We start from the raw sequence: 21,055 nt of genomic DNA on the forward strand, positions 1-21,055 counted from the left end.
TCCGTTCATTAAGCAACAGGCTCCTGTTGCCAAAATGCTCCACCGAAAGCCCAACTTTTTAATGTTAATGATTGATGTGTATGTGACAAACAGTGACAAACCATTTCCCTTCTGTAAATGATCTCTTTGTGTTACACGTTTCTACCACTCAAAGCACTTCGCAGTGCGGTTTTGCCCATTAACACACATACATACAGCTCATCCATATGCAGTTTTACTATCACACCTCTATCGTAACTATTCATTATTAACAGTTGATTGCTTTAAACTCACAACATTATGCTAGATTTGTTTTTTAAGGTAAAAACAAATCTAAACCTGCTAGTTTTTTTCAGCTCACAGTTTACCTCCTCACCCTGAAAACACATTACAGCTCAAATAGTTCAATTTGAGGAAGATAAAGTCTCTGAAAAAAAAAACTGAGTGAGAACAACAATGAGGCGCACACACACACACACACAAACAAAATTGCCACTGTGGTTCAGAGGAAAGGAAATGAAGTGTAGGTGTGTGGGTGATTTAACTGTGTAAACAGCTTGTTTATCACTGCAGCTGGACCACAGGCAACGGATGAATAAACTCCACACCCCTAATCGCTGAACTCACTTTAGTTCTGATGTATGTTCTGTTTGTCTCTCACAGTGCTGCTTATCCTTGTCCTCATCCTGTTATAGGAATCGGGTCAGTTCATCATAGTGCATCATTTACATCAAGTAATGTAATGATTCATATGATATTGATATAATATTGGCAAAGCACTCCTGAAAAACCGCCTACATGGGATAAATGCTGCTCTATAGAGCATTTTTGAGACAAAAAAGATTTTTAATATTAAGTTAAAGCTAGTTATTTGTCAAGCTAAAGTTAATTAAAAAATGTTCACGCAAACAATTGGAATCTGCTTCAACTGCATGATTGGTCAACTGTCCATTCAGGTCACAAAAGACATAACTTAACCCTTAGTGCTGACGTGGCACAGATCTGTGCCAGAGGTGCACCCATGGTGAATTGCTGTGGGAATACAAAATGTGTGTGTCTTCTTATGTGTTGTTGAGTCAAAGTTATGATTAATTTTATGTTGCATTTTTAGTAGTGAAATAAAGTAGCAATAATTGTGCAGAAGTCACAAAAATAGAAAGTTTTCTTTGCTTTTTTTCATAAAGACTAGCCAAGTGAACTTTGAACTGTCATGTATTTTCCAAATTTCACAAATTCAACATTGTGAAAAAAAATTTCAATAGATTATCTAGGTTGTGCTGAAAAAAGGATATAAGACTATATTGCTATAGCCTCTCTATATACTGTACGTTTTAACATAGTAATAGGAAAAATAGCAGCCAAAATACTCTGTCTTCTGAGGGTTATTGGGGACAAAAATCTTTTTTTATTCTGCGTAAAATCTCATATTTTGGCAAACCTGGCATCAGTCCCTCGTATGGATATTCTAGAACAGAACTAACTAGAGCTGCAAGGCAGAAGCTACTTAAACAATCAATAGATTTGATATGTATCAGTCACTCATTATCTATGAGTTAAAATTGTAACTCAGTCAGCAAAATTCACACTTCAGTTGGAGCAGAAACGACAGCTTGGCCGTTGAGTGGTAAAAAAATAAAAGCGGTTTTCAGATCCCTGATACGTTTCATGGACTCATCACTTCCACTCAACAATGAGTTCACCCAGGTTGACTCTCAATCCTTGAGCAGGTTGGTGAAAGCTGAGGTTCAATTATTAGTGTCAGAGCTGTGGCACGATTGATGCGACTTTAACAAAACCCAACTCCCGCAAGTGACCTCGAGGACTCCTCCCCCTCCTCCTCCTTCTTATCTTCCTTCTCAGATCAATGGTAATAAGTGCTACCCTCTCTTTTTTATCTCTCTGTCTTCTACGAGCTCAGTACAGCAGGGATTCAAACACACACACTCTCACTTTCTCTCAGAGGGAGAATAATGATGTCAGTCAGTCATATTTACTCTTGGGTGGTTATCATACTGTCTCTGTTTTATTGACTGCCGAGTCTCTGCAGAGTTTGGCTTTGTCCACTGACGACTGTAACCCTGGACAAGGTAATGGTGAAAAGCACTGAGGCGACACTGTCAGCAAACCTAATTGTGAGGAACCACATTAAAGCTAATGGCTAATTTAAAGTCTTTTCACGGGCTGGAGGAAACGTGTGCAACGTGATACCTCGAAGTTGTTTGTTGGTTTTCTGACCAATTGAGAGGTTAACTAGTGACACAGTGCTTACTTTCAATTAATCAGTCGTATCTGAAGAGTTTCCTCACCAGGTGTTAGTAACTTTATTGTACGGCACGTTTCATAAACATCATAAACAAGGGCAACTCTATGTGCTTTACATAATAAAAAAAATTTAAATGACAGTTATAATTTACAATTTGAACAAAACCCAATTATGACACAAATAACACAAGAGTGCAGAGTAATGAGAAGAACCAAATGAAACAAAAAGTTAGACTAAAGTTGAGCATGAAATATGAGTGCAGCATAAGACATAAATTTACCCTTTAAATAATTAAAATAATCTAAAGTGCAGAGGATTAAAATAAAAAAAAATGCATCAGAAGAGTTAGAAAAGCAGTGATTGTAGCCTGGATTTTAATATATTGAAATTATCCAAGATCTACTATACTTGAGTATGAAAAGTAACATGTTTTTAAACACATGTAAGTACAAGTTAATGCAAGAAATTTGAGAATTAAGTTCATTCACGACATTAAAGATGGAGATACAAGTGATCCAAACTATTGGTTGCAGATTGTGGGGTTGTCTTTACCAATATGAGACATTCATCCATTCATCTTCTAGCACGTTATCCTCCACATGAGGGGCAATGGTGCCAATTCCAGCTGACATAAGGCAAAAGCAAAAAAAAAATGTGTGAGTGCACCAATGAAACACTTTGTAAGCTAAAGGATGAAGCCAAAAGAAGAAGATGATATGCTAATATTTCGACCCAAACCACAGTTTTGCCCTAACCATAACCAAGTGGAGTTTTTAAATGACCAAAGAATGGGCTGATGACACAGGCTGTATATTAAATCGTGGACAGCACATGCACTGAATTTTGTAGCAGAGTGTGATTTTCTAAGAAGTGTAAATAAAGAGAGGCAAACACTGCAGTAAAAGGTCAAGATGAACGTTTTAAATGATAAATGAAACGGGAATATTTTCATCTCATAAGAGCGAGAGGCTGTGTGTCTCTCTGGAAAGTTAATTCAATCGCGTGTTAGTTGACGTGTGACGTCTACAGACGTCTGCATCGGTTTAATAACCTGCTTTGCTTGCAGACTTAAATGGAAAGCAGTGTAAGCTTGTGAGGCAATTTGTTTAGCACTTTATTGGATGAACGTCATTTAGAAACATGGAGCTAATTAGTTTAGTGCCAGGAGACTCTCGGGCTCTGCTGTCAGGAAGAAGATGCATGAATACGTCTGTGCAAGCTCGCATTTCATAATTCATTAGGTGAGATATGCAATAATTTCAATAAATAAATAAATGAAAGACAGTTGATATATTTTATTTCCTCGGATTCTCAGTTTTTTCACCACTTACGTTTTCTTGTTAGTCTCAGTGCTTTCTTTCATGTTATATTTAAATATGGTTCAATAGGGCCTGGGTTATAGAGACCTTATTATCGAACTCATGCAGATCGTGTTATTATAAAATAATTGTTCAAAGCTGTAAATGGTCTGTATTTATATAGTGCTTTTCTAATCTTGATGACCACTCAAACAGTTTTGCCATTCACCCATTCACACCCATATTTATATTAAATAGCCATTAAATCATGAGAGACAAAGGTGTGTGAATGAATTGATAACTAAGATGATTATTTAAGAATTTAAGAAAAAGCTGCAGTAAATACCAAATGTTTTCAGGTCTGATTTAAATGACCTCAGGTGTTCAGGAAGTTACTTCCCCAGATGACAAGCAAAGTAACTGAATGCTGCTTCACTTTGTTTGGTTCTGCATGTTACGTCTCGTCAAATATGTTAATGTTAATCATGTTTGGTGTTTCACGTTTTGTCATGTCTTGATTAGTTCATGTTGGCCTCTTTAGATTTCGTTAAAGACACTCATGTCCAGTCTTGTTATGCACTGCCTGTTTTATTTTGTACTCATCTTTTCCCTCTGTTTTCGGATCCTGACTTCCTCCGTTTGTGTGATTTTTTTCCCTCTATTGAGTTTGCCAACCCAGCCCCTCATTGGTTTCACCTGTGTTCCCCTACCTCATGTATAAGTAGTCCTTGTTTCCCTTGTCTTGTGTCAGTACGTTTTTGTACGTCTTGTAAGTTATTGATTATAGATTTTGATCCTCCTTGTGAGCGTTTCTTTGTTGAACTCTTGCCTTGAGAGAGTCTTTTGTTTGTGGAATGAAGTCCTTTTTTTACCCTACTTTGGAGTTGAGCGTTTGAATCCTCCCTGTTGTGTTTAAAGCCCTAACACTGCATCTGGGAAACACCTGATGATCTTAGGGCTCTGGATGCTACATAAAAATTAGGCTAGGATGTATTTTGGTCAAAGACCATTCAGTGCTTTGTAGACCTAGATTAACACTTTTAAATTTGTCCTTTGACTCACAGGAAGCCAGTGTAGTGATCTGAGGACTGGTATGATGTGGTCCAGTCTCCTGGTATTAGTCAGGACTCTGGCAGCAGCGTTCTGGACTAGTTGCAGCTGCTTGATTGATTTTTTTGATAAGATGATTTTAAGATGGAGACATACTGTGGGTAATGATGCTTTGGATAAAAAAAAGACACTTTAATATCATGTTAATTTTAATCAATTTGTGTGTTTCTGAACTGTGATTTGACTCGTACAGTTATACAGTTAATAAATTGCTCGCTTTATTCTTGCAAGGGTTAGGGTCACACTGTTTTTAAACCACAATAATCCACCCCTGAAATATAGCACCACGGAGATGCCAAAGTGGTTCCAATGTGAAGTTAAAAAGCTCTTACTTCAGTCAGCTCTTTTAAATCCAGCAGCACAACACGCCTTGAATGGTGTGTCTCCTCATGTCATACTGGAGAAAGGTGAGAGGGTGGTGCAGTCTGCGTGACTAGACTGCCAAAATAAGTAGCAGGAAAACTAAATGACTGCCTTCTCCTGCTTGTCATGTCTTCATGCAGCCAACAAAAAGCAAAGGCGTTATTTTGTTATTTGACCAGTGGAAATGGGGTAAAGAGATGCTTGGGACATTGCCATGTAATGAGAGATGGAATGGTTGCTATGGTGACCTAATGCTGACCACTGTGTACCTTTTTACATGTACATTTTACAAAGCAACTCTGGGTTATATATATATATATATATATATATATATATATATATATATATATATATATATATATATATATATATATATATATATATATATGTGTATATGTATATATGTATGGCACTGTATGTATATGTAAAATCCTTTAAATCAGTGATTTAATGTTTTTAATTAGATAGCGCTTGCCCACATGACAGTACATTTGTAACAGAGCACTCACTCAGTACACATCAGCTTGATGGTGCTGATGGCACGGCAACATGGAATTTGTCTGACACATGCTGGCAACAAGGAGAGGAGAGGAGCAGAGAGTGTACAGTCAGTATATCTGTCTAATTATTATCCATCCATCCATTTTCTACCGCTTTATGCCCCACATGAGAGTCATGGGTGGTGCTGTGCGATAGGCGGGGTACACCCTGGACAGTTCGCCAGTCCATCACAGAGACAAACAACCATCCACTCTCACACGCACAGTCAAGTGTCCAATTTGCCTAGTCCCCCATATTGCGTATTTCTGGACTGTGGAAGGAAATCGGAGAACCTGGAGAAAACCCACACACACACGGGGATGACATGCAAACTCCATACAGAAAGGGCCTTTTTCCGACCCGGTTGTGAACCCGGGTCTTCTTGCTGCAAAGGCAAGAGTACTTTAAAAGACCCAATGTCAACTTATACATTAAGGTGTTAACAAACAACAATAAACCATAAAAGAAGAGTAAACACATCAAGTTTCCAGTGTACACTTGCATCGATTCAACTGCCCTTCAACGTATATATGTAATTAGCCAATAACATGACATGGCAACTCAGTGCATGTACACATGAAATTCAATATGATCATCACCATGCCAATGAGAGTTGACAACAAGACTAAAGTGTGTCGCAGTTCTCTCTAATTATGTGATTCTGATTCAGATGCGTAAAGAAAAAGGTCAGACGATACCATAGCTCCAAGATATCATGGCTGAAGTCTGCCTGTTGGACCCTTGGATGTATTCCTCAACCACTTTGGAGTCTTTGATATGGAACAGATGAGTTAAATGAATTCAAATGAATTGAAACACAGGTGTTATGATGAGATTGTCAAACTGTCTTGTCGGCAGCGCGCCTCATTATGGAAATATGATGTACAACCTGTTGTGTAGTTTATGATGTAGGTTTTATTGTTGTGTGGCATTGGACAAAGGGTGTACAGTGGACGGTTGTGCCTTGTTGTTGCATGTTTCACATTTGACTTTTTCTGCTGCAGGAACTGTACATGAAACCCAGTTACTGTTTTAAGTGGATCTTTCTCTCTCTTTTTTATGCCAAAAAGCACATTTTCCACTTCATTAAAGATGAATTCCTCCCACTGATCCTGCCTCGTATATAGGAGAATGGTCAAGCCGCCTCTCAAGTCTTGGTGATTTCTAACATTACATGGCTCAGCGAGAAGGCTGCGGCAGCGGCAGCACTTAATGAGGGTGAAGGGTGAACTCGCATTTACACGATGGATTCATTAGACTGACACTGCAACGTATGGTAAATGAAGCTCATGGCTGATGCTCTGCTAAATTCATCTCTCTCTTTCTCTGTGTTTGTGTGTGTGTGGCCCCAGGTCTCCAATTACAGACCAACTTTCTCATCTGGAATCAAGGCTGAAAATCACCTGCTCACATCTGCTGCTTTAGGGGACAACAGGGGACATAAATGTGTGTGTATGTGTATGTGTATATATATATATATACATATATATGTATATATATATATGTGTATATATATATATGTATATATATATATATATATATATATATATATATATATATATATATATATATATATATATATATATATATATACAGTATATATACATATATATATATATATATCACATCATGTGTGCCGTGATGTAAAAACCTTTGATTTTCCCTTTTAACTTTGGTGCAAGGAGTGAGCAGTTTCCTTCACAAACTCTCATGGTAGAGACAAATAAGACACTTTGGAATTAACAAACACAAATTAAATACACAAGGGAAGGGGAACAAGACAAGGGTGTGGCTACGTAGGATGGAGCAGACAATCAGCGCAGGAGGTCAGGAAGTAAAGTGACCTGAAATGAGAGATAACAGTGAATACAAAATACGTTAATAAAGCTATTACAGCTATAAAGCAGTGGAGATATTGTCAAGAAAATGTGCAGTTAAGATGGCATATAAAACAGCCAGGTTTTATAGTGGTAATGCAGTTTATTGACACAAAGAAATTAGAGGATGTGTATCCTCCATTATGAAGCATTATTAGTTAATAAAAATGTTAACTAATAATTATAATTAATAATCATTACATTATTAACCATTGGTTAATCCATTTTTCAAGACATAAAAAGTGCATGAGTCAGACTAGAAAAAAAACACAAAAACAGAGATTGAAAAGGGCAAATTTATTTAAAGCACTTACATAGAAAAATATGAGGGATTTGAGTCACCAGTAATAAATAGAGTGCCTGACTGTCCCCAGGCCCTGTCAGTCCAACAGTACAATCAATATCCAGTTTCACAATACAGCAAAGGCACTAGCATTTACCACAATCAACAACAAGTCAATGGAGGTGGCGCGAATGGTAGCGGGGGGGAGGTGGGCTCTCCAGGCCACAGATGCCATCTGCAGTCACGTATGTTATCACTCACCCTCCCGCCTTAAGTCTCAACTAACTAACCAAACCTAAATTGTTTCCTCTCTAGGTGCAGTTTGTCCAAATGCAGGCAGGGACCAAGAAATAAAGTGACACTGAGATGCAAAGATAAAATCAAGAGAATTACGAAAAACTAAATGCTGATTAATCACAAAGTGAATTTAAAGCTCTGCTGGTGGTCCTGAGAGGCTACAATGTCCTGTCCCTAATTCCTCTTTTATCTGCCCCCATGTTGAAGCTAAAAAAAGAAAGTCAAAAGGTAAGCCTGCCTGTCCTGTGGTGAGGACGACAACATGGTCAACCTCCGGGTTTTCAGGTACTGACACTCATCAGTGCGCAAAGAGCTTGGTCATTAAAAGATCATGAATAAGATTCAAAATCATTAGAAATCATCTTCCACACTTCGCTCAGATTGTTGAATTAGGATGAAATGCTGGGCAGACAGAACACGTAAGAAAACAACCGAACTGGAACAATGAAAAACAAAGGTCCAACTGAAATGGAAATACACATTTTTCTTTAGTAGCTTTGTAAGTTAGGTGTCTCTTGCCAAGAGCCAAATGGCGTTATCGTCTGATGACAAATCAACCTCAGGGGCAGCAGCCAATATTTTGGAGCTTCTGGTGGAGGCGACAAAAGGCAGAGACTCTTTCATTTTCCACCGTACACTGTTTACAGCGTGACGGGCAACATGAGGGGCAGGACTTTAAAATACATGTAAACTTGTTAGTCCTACTGAAAGTGGAGTAACACACCCAAATTCACCCAAGCTAACACCCGGAAATAAGATAAGAAGCCGGTATATCAAAGAATAAGACAACAGTGACAAAATATGGCGAAATTTAGGTTGGTACGTTTTTTTTGGGGACTGAGGAGGAGCCTAATTTTATGTTCTGTCAGCTTGCTAACAACTAGCTGCACGCTAAACCAGGAAACTACCCTTTAAAACAAGCTAAAGAGGTAATTTTAACCTCCTAGCGGATATAAATCGTTTGTTGCTTGTAAACTGCGACAAGGGTAGTCGCCCAAGTGAACAGCATGGTTGGGCTACAACTGTAGCTCGAGATTGTGTGAGAGATTGGAGAAATTCCTATGCTATAAACTAACATATTTTCACTAGAATTAAACTGTGTTTTTAAAGATTCTTTTTTTTAATGATGATACATGACATCTCAAAGTAACTCTAAAACCATTGGGAAACTCTGCCACCTCCACGTACATGTATTTAATGTTTATAAGTTGTTTTTTTGATGCTATAAAACACTAAAATGATTGTAAAACTTAACTTCCACCAAGACTTAAAGTCCTGTGTACTCAAGTTGTGCAATTTCAGCTGGACTTAAAAAAACAACAAAAAAACAAGGGTGTTGTGGGTAATGTAGTTCAGTAGAAGACACATATAAACAGTGAGTCAGACACACTATGAGATGCTACATAAAAATGCCTCGTCACCATGTGGAGTTTCATTTAAAGCTGAACACTTCATCGATAAGCAACTCACTGTCAGATGTTAGTGTTGGTCACGTGAGTTGGTCCCTATCATATATGTACAAACACATATATGTATGCATATGTATGTCTGTTAATGTTCTCATTATCGAGACCTTTGCTTCTTTCAGGAGGATTAGAAAAAAACCCAATGTTTTGAACACACACATGAAGTCCAACTGTTGACATGCACATATATGATCAGGACAAAAGCAAAAATTATTCTGACAATAAACAAGAGGCGTGCATGCACACACACACACACACGCACAATGGATTTTCAGGAGTCAGAGAACAAAAAATAGACAGGAAAAAAAAGAATGATTCTCATGTAAAGTCATAATCAAAATGTTTGCTATTCATTGGTTTTAATTTACGCTAGAAAAAGGGGAAAGTCATGACATATGAAAAGCGATAAGGCTTAAATCTTTCTCCAGGTCAACAGGCCTCACATTGTCATTCTCTCTTAGTTTTTTTTTGAGTTGAATGTCCATATGTCCCCATGGAAGGACAGGTTTATGTCTTCTGGAAAAAGCCCTGATTGTCAGAACAAATTGTAAGAATAAGGTTATTTTCCGGCTATAAAGCTTGTCCAGTCAGAACCCACACTCCACTCTTGTCCTCTCAATCTGGTAAGTTCTACATTTAGAAAGTCTATCTTCCCCTTCGTCATGTCAAAGTTCTCATCTCTGCATCATTATGGCCTGCCACGCAGAGCTGTGTCAGTATGAGCCAGACCTCCTGTACTGCAGCTCATTGGTCCAGCGCTAAGGGAGGCGTCAATGGAAGCCTTACTCGGCAGCTTTTAAATGTTCCTCTGAGCGGTGAGGTACTTGAGAGCAGCCGCGCCGTACTTCCTAGACAGGTCTTGGTGAAACTCGTCCTTCAGGGTGTTCAGACAGTTGCGGTAGCTGGAGCTGGAGCGAAATTTGGAGATGTCAAAGCTGGGAGCATGCGGCATGTGGATCATGAAAGCATTGGGGAGGACCATCAGATCAAACTCCTGAGAAGAAAAAACAAAGTAGATGAGATGAAGGAAAAAGGAAAACAATGAAACCTAAACATTAAATTAGTGTCTCCTCTTCTCTCATTCAGTTTTTGTCCTCAACCATCCATCCATTACCAATATCACACTTGCTATATGTTGGAGATTAACACATGTATTCTTGATTCTTAAGTCGTTTAACTGATCTACAGTTCGGCATTGTTCGGTTTGATTCCTGTGTTGGACGTCGTGCTTAAAAAGTGCCATTAACAAATTATCGTTAATGGAAAAAGATAGGAAATTGCAGTTGTTTACAATAACTGAATAAAACAACAATGGCCCTTTGGTCTACAGTGTGTAAGTGCATACCAGTGCCATCTGCAGTTCACAGCAGATAATCCATATTTTAAATTAAAGCCCTTCAAAAGAATAGTATCTTAATTTCAATATGCTCCATTTGTGTTAAATCTACAGTAATTCTATGATTTTAGATTTAAACATTCGACAGCCCTAGTGTACACATAATACAAAATGAAATGCAGTGACTGCAAGGACGAATGAGAGTGGCTTAATGCCACCAGCTTATATTGTGCAGCCCCACCACGTGAGGTGAATTTTCACACAGGCATACCTGTGCATCCAGCTCCATGATATGGGACACCTTGTTCCAGCCAAAGCCCACGAATCGCTGGTCATATTCCGGGCAGTCTCGTCTCACCACAACATATGGTTCAAAGTCCGACTCCCACTCCACCTTATAGGGGGTGGTGGCTGTTCGCCATTTGGCATAGTTGGTAGGAGCGTGACCCTTGGGCCACACATGATACCTGAGGTGACCAAGAGAAGAGAAAAGATTCTAATGAACCCACTGAGAGTAAGGCTCTTAAAATTGGTCCCGAGAGATCTGATCAAGTTCACACCTTGCATTGAAATGCTTCCTGGGTACGACTGCACAGACATGGCTGATGGCAATGTGAGTGTATAGTTTTATTAGTTACCTCTTAAATTGTCCTGAACTTATCATAACCAGTAGGCCAAAACCTGGTCCTAAAGAGACAGAATCTCATTAACTGGTTATGTTTAGGGTTACGATTTGAATTGTGGTTAGGTTAAGGAATAGAAGTCAATGCGAGTCTGTGTGTGAATGTCTTGGTGCAAGGTAGAGACAGAGAAAAGAGTTGGGGGGAAGTGAGGGAATCAAAGCTCTACTCACACTGCTGTAACATGAAAACAATGACTACTGGAGTTAACATTGTGGCATTGCCTTCTAAATGTGATTTATTTTTATGAATTTTGTGATCAAATCTGAGGGCACATTCAGGTAGGATGTTAATACCAGGTGTGAGTTAATGTTTTCATATACTGGTACCTGAAGGTGTAGAGGGTCCCCATGTCCAGCATGGAGAGCAACTCAGCTTTGGATTTGGGGAAGGAGAGACGGTAACGAAGTGTCTCGAAAGCTGGAACCACGAGAGCCTTTTTAGTGTGAGCCATATCGAGCTGCACCACAGACTTTCTGCAGTGAGGGAACAGAGCGTGTGGGTACTGATACATTTCAGCAGTTTATTTTGCATCCCTCCACTTCTTAAACTGCTGTTCTTACCTGAGGTAATCATAGAGACCGTACATTGGCAGGAAATCCACATCAGTCAGGAACACATACGGCGTGTTGGCGTTTTTTAGGGCGATGTTCCTAACCAGGTTGACTGGGTAGAATTGTCCCTCCTTGTAGACAATGTGGTAGCCGATGTTCTTGCGGTTCTTGAGGACCTCGGACGACTGAGCGTAGCGCAGGAACTGCTGAGCCTCAGCGTCAGACATGTAGAGCGCCAGGCTGATGGGGCCCTCCCAGTGCTTACAGATGGCCTCCAGCATCTGCAGCCTGCACAGAGAACATCACATGTGAAACATGTGTGGTTTGCAAATTCCCAGGAAAATAACTAAATTATCTTTGTTGATAAAAAATAAATGAGATTATTTTCTCAGCTGGTGTTCCCCAGGGCAAGCATGGACAACTGTAAAACTGCTTCTTCTACCACCATGCAGTGTTCTTTATACTATTATAATCACTTCAACACCTTTGATGAACTAAATGTCCAGAGCAGCTTTTGTGGTAACACTGGTCATAGGTTTTGATAATGTCATCTTATATCTAATGCAATTTCCAGCTTGGTAATAACAATGGTGATAATGTGGTCTGGACAACACTCAGGCAATGTGGACTAGTGCAGGTCTGAAAGCAGCTTATGTTATGTTCTGGTCCAGTTACCTGTCCATGGAGAGCTGTGCCACCAGTGTGATGTCAGTGTCATCCTCTGTAGGTGTGTACTGGTATTGCAGGAAGTAGAGGTGCACGCGGTGAATAGTGAGCCGCTCCCGACGGAAGTCGTAACACTGATCGTCCTCATCCAGCTCCTCCAGAGCCGTTTGCAGCTGAAAAAACAGAAAGTTCTCTTTTTTGGGTTTTCTTTTTTGTTAAAGCTTAAATTAATAAAAATCTGTTGCTTGTGACTGAAAAAGATTTGTTTCTTTTGCCAGACAGTAAACCACAGCACCACAGGCAATTTATCCATTTGTATGAATTTGGATTCTCATCAAAATTTACCATTTAGAACATTTCTACCAATATAATTCTCGCCCCCTTTCTGCAGCACTAGCACTAGCCAGCTGTTCTCACACTCCAATCTCCAGAAGTAGCCTGGATGTTGAATAAGCATACTGTGAAGTGCATGTGTGTGTCTTACCTGGATGCTCTTGGAGCCAGCCTGACTCGGGCAGCCAAACAGCTCCCGTCTCAGCAGGTTCCCATCATACTCTAAAAAGGTCAGGTAGAGGTTCCTGAAGAACTCGACGTGTTTGTTCTTCACGCGCAGCTTCTTCGGAGAGTTCCAGTGGATCACCTGCGAGCACAGCAATAGGTGGAGGCAACTGAGTGCATCTACTTTGGTTACTTTGGTTTGTGCACAAGAGTGTGTACTTGCATTTCCTTGCATAAACACAGACCTTGTTCAGAACTGTTCAGAATACTGCAGTTGGTGTTTTAACTGGTATGAGGAAGCGTAAACATGTAACTCCAGTCTTGGCTTCCCTTCACTTGCTCCCTGTCTGTTTCCACATTGATTTTAAGATTTTATTGCTGACTTTTAAAGTTTTAAATGGATTGGCTCCGTCTTATTAAGGAGATCTTTTGAAGATCCACACCCCTGTGAGAGCACTGTGGTCAACCACCCAGTTTCTCTTAGATGTTCCGGGTTAAAACATAGAGGGGATCGAGCTTTTTCTGTGGCTACTCCAAATCTGTGGAACACTTTACCATTCCATATACACACTGCCCAGACTGTAGAGATATTTAAGTCACTGCTCAAACCTCTTCTCCTTGGCTTTTAACATCTAAATTTAAAACTTGTTTTTCATCTTCTCTTAACTCATAATTATTGTTGTTTTATTGGTTTTATATTGTCGTTATTTTAGTATCTTATTACTGTGAAGCACTTGGGCCAAATAAACTTGACCATGACCTTGTCAGAACCAGTAGTCCCCATGGAGACCAAAACCTGGTCCTAATGAGGCAGGGCTAAGATTTGAAATGTGGCTGGGTGAAGATTAGGGTAAAGCAGTAACTGGTTATCTTTAAGAATAAGAACTTACTGATGGAGTAACAATTCCTATGTTGATGTTGGCATGGGCTGTTTAACTTAAAGAAGTGTAGATTGTATCTTTTGTTAAGTGATAAATTGTGGCAATAATGTTTTAATCAGTCTTTCGCTACAGTGCAATTACCCATCGGTGTCTCAATGTAACAACTGTATAGGGTGTTAAGGTGTGTTGAGAACATAAGGAACCCTGACATACAGTCTCAGACAGCTGATGTTCTTTGAGTATGTGCCCCGCTTACCTTAAGGTCAGACACCTCAGTGTAGCACTGCTCAGAGCGAGTGTGATCCGACAGCTGGACGTTCCAGAAGCAGGGCAGCTGATGCACCAGCACCGGGTTCTGCTTGATAAAGGCATTGAAGATGTCCTGTACAAATAGACAAGAGTTTTTTTTTTAAACGTTAACACTTTTTGCTGTCATTTTTAAATGGTCAAATTTGGCCTGAAAGCAGTTTTGTTATTACAGATCTTCATCAGAGGCACAAACCAAAGGAGTTTCTTAATGTATGAATCACCGGCACATTAAGGCCTTATTTTGGTTCAAAACACCGCAGCTCGTCTCTTGACGGCATCAGAGGGGAGAACCACATTATGAGTCTCTTTGAATGTGTTCGCAGGTTCCAAGGCAACCTCAGCTTTGATTTTTTTTATAACATGTGCACTACATGACAAAGACAGACACCCCGCGTGTCGACTCCTTTGTGTCCTTTAAAGCTCAATCGAGGTAAAAGCTTGTCAAAAAAAACAACCTCCTGAAAGGAATGAAGTGAAAGGATGCTCAGAAAAGAATGAGTCTGGACTTTCCTGACTGTGTGAGATGAGGACGAGTGAGACTCAGAGCTGTTTGTTGCAGTGAGTGCAAAAAAACAAAATCTCAATTTTGAATATTTAACCGCTCGTTTATGAGCTTCTGTTTTATTTAGTCACACATGTATATTCTATATTGATTTAATCCTTATAAACAGGGGGAGGGAGCATGTTGCTTTCCATTTCTAGTTTGACCAATCACGTTTCAGCAGGCTTTGCTTGCCCTCAGGTCAATTTCAGCAGCATTCATATGCAGATAGCAGTCAGTAATGTTTACCAGAAACCCCCATTTGTTTAAAAAAAGTTGCTATAGATGTCGTCTCTTGGCTGTATTCATGTATTTTTGTCACAGTGTTTCTGTCCTTGTTAGTTAAGAATGGCTTCGACGGAGAATCAGAGAAAAGGAAACCTCTGTTCTATTGTATCAGTGTTTTGTCTCTGGTGGTTGGAGGTGGCCCTGACCTGATCTGCAAGCGACGTACTGAGCATGCTCATGAGCTCCCTTTCTGCCGTCAGCCGCCACATCTGCTCCCAACCGATTCGCCGCAGCCGCTCCAAGTAGAGGAGAATGACGCCTGCGGGAAAAGAGGAGGGAAAACTGAACAACAGAATGATCCCTGTGGAGTCCGATAGATTATAGATATTCAGCTTTATATGATGTGTTTGTCTATCTGTGAAATATCACCACATTGGATGAGCTCAGTCTTTCAAAGTTTTTCAATCAGTTTTTTGTGTTTTTGTTTGTTTTTCAGATACCTGTGTTGAAGCCGCGTCCCAGTGCAGGCCAGGGTTTGTGGTTTTTCCACAAGTTCCCCAGATACCAGTCACTCTGGTTCTCCACCAGACCAATCACCTGCTTATCTGTGAACACAGTCAGACAAGAACAAAAGCATTTCCAGTTATCGATCCAGTCTAGTTTTAGTCTACTACAAAAGAAGAGCTAAGTAATCCAGGTTTAAAAAAAACTGTTTAATTGTTACATTATAAGATATTTCACAAATCTGATTTTACACTATCTGGAGGCCACCATAGATTCTCATATACACTTGGATAGGAAGCATAAGGTAAAAGTGCACTAAATCTAAACCACTAAATCCTACGCAGTGGTCCTTTAACACTGTGTAATAACCTTAATTTACAAAATGTCTTACCTGTAAATTTCCTAAAAATGCCCCAGAGCTCAGCGATGTCAGTGGCGAAGGTGATGTCCGTGTCTAGGACGATGACGTTGGACAGGTCGGAGGGCAAAGCTTTGGTTAACGTCAGCTTCATCAAGCCATAAATACCTGAGTAGTGTTTGTTGGGTATCCACGACACCTCAGACTGAAAGAAAACAGGAAACAAATTGAATTTTTTTTTTTTTGCGGTTTCAACATTTATTTATATCAAAGCAAAGACTGTTAGAGCATTTATATAGTTGTTCATTAATTATGAGCAGTGTTCACACGGATTAACACAAAGAGATTTTCAGCAGATTTTGGCAAAGACACAAAGTGTTTTTTTTTACCCCCCTTCAAATTGCAAATAACGTATTTTAATTCATTCTCTTGATTCAGAGTAATTGGATCTGCGTAAGAGCATCATCTGCAAATATAATCGGCTTAAAGTCTGGGCAGATTTTCTATGGTTTGATGTGAGCTAATGGAAACGGGAGCGAGGGACTGCAGGTCGAAGGCATCTGACATTACAAAGGACTCATTGTTCAGCGCAAATACCGTGAGGGAGGGGAATGTGATGATGTGAAGGATGGAGATGCAGGTTGGACTCGCACACACACGCTCGCATTCCCCGTCACAGTGAGGGCACATTTATCATTCATCAGATTTTCATGAAAAATAAAGAGTTTGATGTTTTTGTGCTGAAGTGTCAGTTGACTTTAGGAGAAACATGTTTCACCAGCTCATCACTCTCTATTACCTGCTGCTGTAGCTGTCACGAAGAAATTAACCTAGTCTCTGTCTCTGGAAAGTGAGGCCAATGTGGACACGACTGAGGCCTGTATTGGAGTTAACTTCAAACGTACATTGTTTCTGTTTACAGATGTGTCGGACGGCGCGACAGACACAAAGAATCAGACCATATCCAAAACATGACATCTTTGTCTTTAAAGTTTCCTGTAAACACAGTATTGTTTCAGGAAATGTCTCTATCCACACAAACTCCCCAAAACGGCCGACTCATAACGCTGCAGTGAATATGCCAGGCCTGTAAGTGGTGCTGTGACACTACACCAAAAACCAGAGAAGAAGACGTTACAATGCATCCAGAGGTGTCAAACTCCTGGCCCGCAGGTCACACACAGCACCCCCAAGTTAGAATGAAAACGTGCCCTCTGCCTCATCTTCCTTTGAACAAAGCGTGGTTGGCTCAAGCACAGATGCCAGACAGAATACCATACTACGCTATTATTTACTTAATTTTAGATTTATCATAGATATGTTTTTTTTGTTGTGAAGTATACATCTTTCCATAGCAAAACCAGCACTTTTACTTTGAAAATGTTATCATGAATCTCCTTGTTGCAAAACAGTTGGAGCTTTTTCCCACTTATTTCTCTAGACCGGCCCCTTCTTGAACAGATTAAATGCTCATTGGCCCCCGGATTGATTAAAATGCTTAAAATTATAACACTGGCGACTACATTAAAATGCATGGGAGAGTTGAGATTTTCCCACTATGGAACACGTTTTCAAAAAGAGACGCCAATACGATTAAAAAAACAACACGGATTCAACTACACTGGTCTCAGTGTGGACAGCCCCTCAGTGATGTGTGATTTGGTCCTGATCCCTCTTTGATGCTGCTCTGGGGTGAAGCTCCTCTCTTCAAAGAGATTTTTAAATACTATACATTCATCTTTACTTGTCTCTGTATCCTCACAACCTCGCCACTGCAGATTTCCCTTTGTTGATGTCAGATATGGCTTTGACTCTCTTTGACAGGAATGACATGGTGTGTTTAAGGAGAGGTACTGTATATGTATTTGTGTGTGTGTGTGTGTGTGTGTTCTTCTATGTTTTCATGACATTCCCTGTTTTACCTTGAGTTCATCTGCATCATAGAAGCTGACTTGCACGGACGGGACCATCCAGGACTGGAACAGAGAACTCAGGATACGATTGGCTACTGTGTCGGTGATGAAATGGAAGTGAAGTGGATTTCTCCTGCAAAAGTACACACATAAAACTTGTGTTCAGATTACTCAGGACACATGTTAAGGCTTAAAATGTATAACCAGAATATAACATACATAACAAGGACAAAACCAAGAAGTAACATATACATAACCATAAATATAATAAAGACACACCCGGGAAAAAACTAGGACATCACCCAACTCACCTGTGAAAGAGGATGGACTTGACCAGTGTGACCACGTCTCTACTGGCGTTGTGACCAGCACAAACGCACGCCACGTGTATCAGCTGCAGGGACAGAGAGACGATGAAACGTGAGGTTTTTTTTACCAAGCTGTACTTCACATGTCTATGATTTGCTGTTTTAATATTGATACTGAAACCCCTGAAAGAGCGAGCGAGCATGTACCTTAAGGTTACACTGCAGCTTCTCTCAGTGATTTGAAATGCGCTGAGGTGACAGTGCTTTTACTGCAAACACACCTCGTGCACTTTACTATAGCACATATAACAGAGTACAATAAACAAAAATCTCTTCTGCTATAGAACTGAGGGAGCATTTATTATTATTTTGGTTTTATTATTATTAGGTTATATGGATTGTTATGCTTGAATGACCATGTGCTTCATTGTGTGAACAGGATGTTATTAATGTGTGATGTGTTTTCGGTTCTGACCTCACACTTCTGGACGGTTGGCAATCTGGGACACTCTGTGCGATTGGTCTTCTCTTCTGCTGTGTTGTCCCCATCCTCAGGACCCGTGTCTGCAGACGCTCCCCACTGCTGGTTGCCATAGTTCCCTTCGGGCTGCTGGGCAGCGGCGATGCCCTGTGACTGGCTGAGCTGCAGCCGGATCTGCCGGTTCTCCTCTTCCACTTCTCGGACTCGGGACTCCAGAACGGCACGCTCTAGGACCTGGGCTGCCGGGGTGTCGGCGACGCAGGGAGCCAGGAGGAGGGAGCGACCATCTGAGGAGGGAGAGAGGGAGAGAGAGGGAGTGAGTGAGTGAGTTTAATGACTTCTTCTATGTCTCTCTTCTCTTTTCGTTGCGCTGTCTCCCACTTTAATGTTACTCTCCTGTTACAGCTTCCTCTCTTGAAGAGCCCTGTCCTTCCCTTCCTCTTTTGGCTCCTACATCTCGTCATCTTCATTTCCTGTCTCTCATTTTTCCTACCCCTGTTGAAGGCTAGGATCTGGAGATATTTTCAACCAATGTAGCCCAGTCTAAAATAACACAAATTAACCTTCAAAAAAGGTTAATTTGATTGTTATTTGTATATTTGTAATATAGACACAGTCTGTGTTGTCTGTTTAAAATAAGAAGCCTAAGTTAAGACAATGATTAACAATGTTAATAATATAATAATGTTTGATTGACGGCATCAACCAAACATATTTGATTTCAGTGTGCAGGCAACTGTCAATTATCCCTGTAAAGCTTGTCAATTGGTTGCCTGTTTTCAATCGTGAGATACGGGGGTGGGACATTGAGTAGTCAGGTTAGTTAGACCAACACAGAGAAACTAAGAGATGACACAGGTGGTTTTGCTGTAATGCCAGATTATTGTCCTCCTGCCGGAATAAATGCACAGTTTATCAAAGATATATGGACGTACAAAAGCACACAGAAGGTAAATATTATGTTGTGGTAATCACGGACTGGGTTACTGCTAATAATATGAATGCTAAACGTGATTAGCGTTTAGCTCGCGCTAGCTTGCTGACGGTTGTTTACACATGTTAAGCTAGTTGTAGTAGCCTTACATTATGTTTGTTATGTGAACTCGGAATGAGCTCATGGAAGCGGGTAGAGACTGTCGATATGACTAGTTAGGACATGTATGTATTTATGTTCGCCAGAGGACGGGACCGGAATATACTTCTTGGACCTTGTTTGCCCTCGGAGCTGTATCGGCTGTGAGTGAGAAGCCACGCGGGTCATGGCCATGGTCACTGGACTTCTTCTCTTTTCCCTCTTCCTCACCATCCATCCATAACCTCCTTATTCCCCTCCCATCATCTCCACACACATCACACGCTAACTGAGGACAGACAATGTGAGTACAAAACCAACTGCATGTGCATTTATCATTTTACATATATTTATATATCAATATCATTTAATTCATTTTATTTTGCTTGTCTAACTGAAGCGGAGCATTAAATCAGGCCTGCACCATTTTATTTCAAAAGACTGTTTTGAGTTGAAGTACAGTGTGAACATTGTCATTTATTTGGATATTGAACTGTTTGTTTATTTAAAGGTACTGTAAATGTTACTGAAAGATCTGTGAATATTCTGAAACAGTTGGATTTATGCCTTCAACAAGTGATAATTTTAGTTTATTGTATAATGCTCATCTTTTTAAGTTAATACACTGATTTATTTTTAAAGTACTGTGTGTGTGACTCATAATTAGAATTCATTATAAATACTGATTGGGTTTAAAATAACATTTACATTATTCCAGGGTTAAAATATATTGAGTGAACCAAAGAAAGGGACCAGCCCACATTAAAACAATTAAATTCATATTCATTCTCAGTAAGATTCATAATATTTTAGTTCATTTCAGGCACCAAACAATTAATTTACTTTTCATTAAAGTTATTATTTGATCCAAGTTGATACGGCATAGTATTTTTTATCTACACCAGATAAGATAAAAAAGTAAAATAAATTCAAAAGTAAATATACATATGTATGTATGTGTATATATATATGTGTGTATATATATATATATATTTATATATATATATATGTGTGTATATATATATATATATATATATTTATATATATATATATACGTGTGTGTGTGTGTGTGTATATATATATATATACACACATATATATAATATTAGTAAAACAGATGAATGTGAACAGTAAATTTAGTATAGTATATATAATATTCAAGATACAAATACTTCAGTTAGGTATATAGTATTGTATAAATTGTTTTTATATTCTCAGTTGGTGCAGTCACATTATAAACCTTGAAAATG

General features: G+C 39.6%; 1 protein-coding gene and 1 long non-coding RNA gene across 4 annotated transcripts in view; one reads left to right on the forward strand and one right to left on the reverse strand.

Moving 5' to 3' along the window:
* Window positions 1-9,947: 9,947 nt before the first annotated feature.
* large2 (LARGE xylosyl- and glucuronyltransferase 2) overlaps window positions 9,948-21,055 on the reverse strand; it is a 43,237-nt gene continuing 32,129 nt past the window's right edge. For both annotated transcript variants that reach the window (XM_044030412.1, XM_044030411.1), the window contains exons 3-15: window positions 18,728-19,020; window positions 18,256-18,338; window positions 17,954-18,077; window positions 16,065-16,236; window positions 15,670-15,774; window positions 15,376-15,488; window positions 14,348-14,473; window positions 13,197-13,352; window positions 12,722-12,885; window positions 12,056-12,334; window positions 11,822-11,968; window positions 11,084-11,279; window positions 9,948-10,470 (exon numbers count right to left, since the gene is read on the reverse strand). In XM_044030412.1, coding sequence (XP_043886347.1) covers window positions 10,273-10,470; window positions 11,084-11,279; window positions 11,822-11,968; window positions 12,056-12,334; window positions 12,722-12,885; window positions 13,197-13,352; window positions 14,348-14,473; window positions 15,376-15,488; window positions 15,670-15,774; window positions 16,065-16,236; window positions 17,954-18,077; window positions 18,256-18,338; window positions 18,728-19,020 — 2,156 coding nt within the window. In that variant the 3' untranslated portion in view covers window positions 9,948-10,272. The remainder of the gene's footprint in view (window positions 10,471-11,083; window positions 11,280-11,821; window positions 11,969-12,055; window positions 12,335-12,721; window positions 12,886-13,196; window positions 13,353-14,347; window positions 14,474-15,375; window positions 15,489-15,669; window positions 15,775-16,064; window positions 16,237-17,953; window positions 18,078-18,255; window positions 18,339-18,727; window positions 19,021-21,055) is intronic.
* The window catches only part of LOC122772395, a 32,671-nt gene continuing 31,155 nt past the window's right edge, over window positions 19,540-21,055 (forward strand). For both annotated transcript variants that reach the window (XR_006360774.1, XR_006360775.1), the window contains exons 1-2: window positions 19,540-19,683; window positions 19,913-20,109. This is a non-coding gene — a long non-coding RNA (uncharacterized LOC122772395). The remainder of the gene's footprint in view (window positions 19,684-19,912; window positions 20,110-21,055) is intronic.

Source organism: Solea senegalensis, linkage group LG7 (genome assembly GCF_019176455.1).
Source record: "Solea senegalensis isolate Sse05_10M linkage group LG7, IFAPA_SoseM_1, whole genome shotgun sequence".
Taxonomy (NCBI): Eukaryota; Metazoa; Chordata; class Actinopteri; order Pleuronectiformes; family Soleidae; genus Solea; species Solea senegalensis.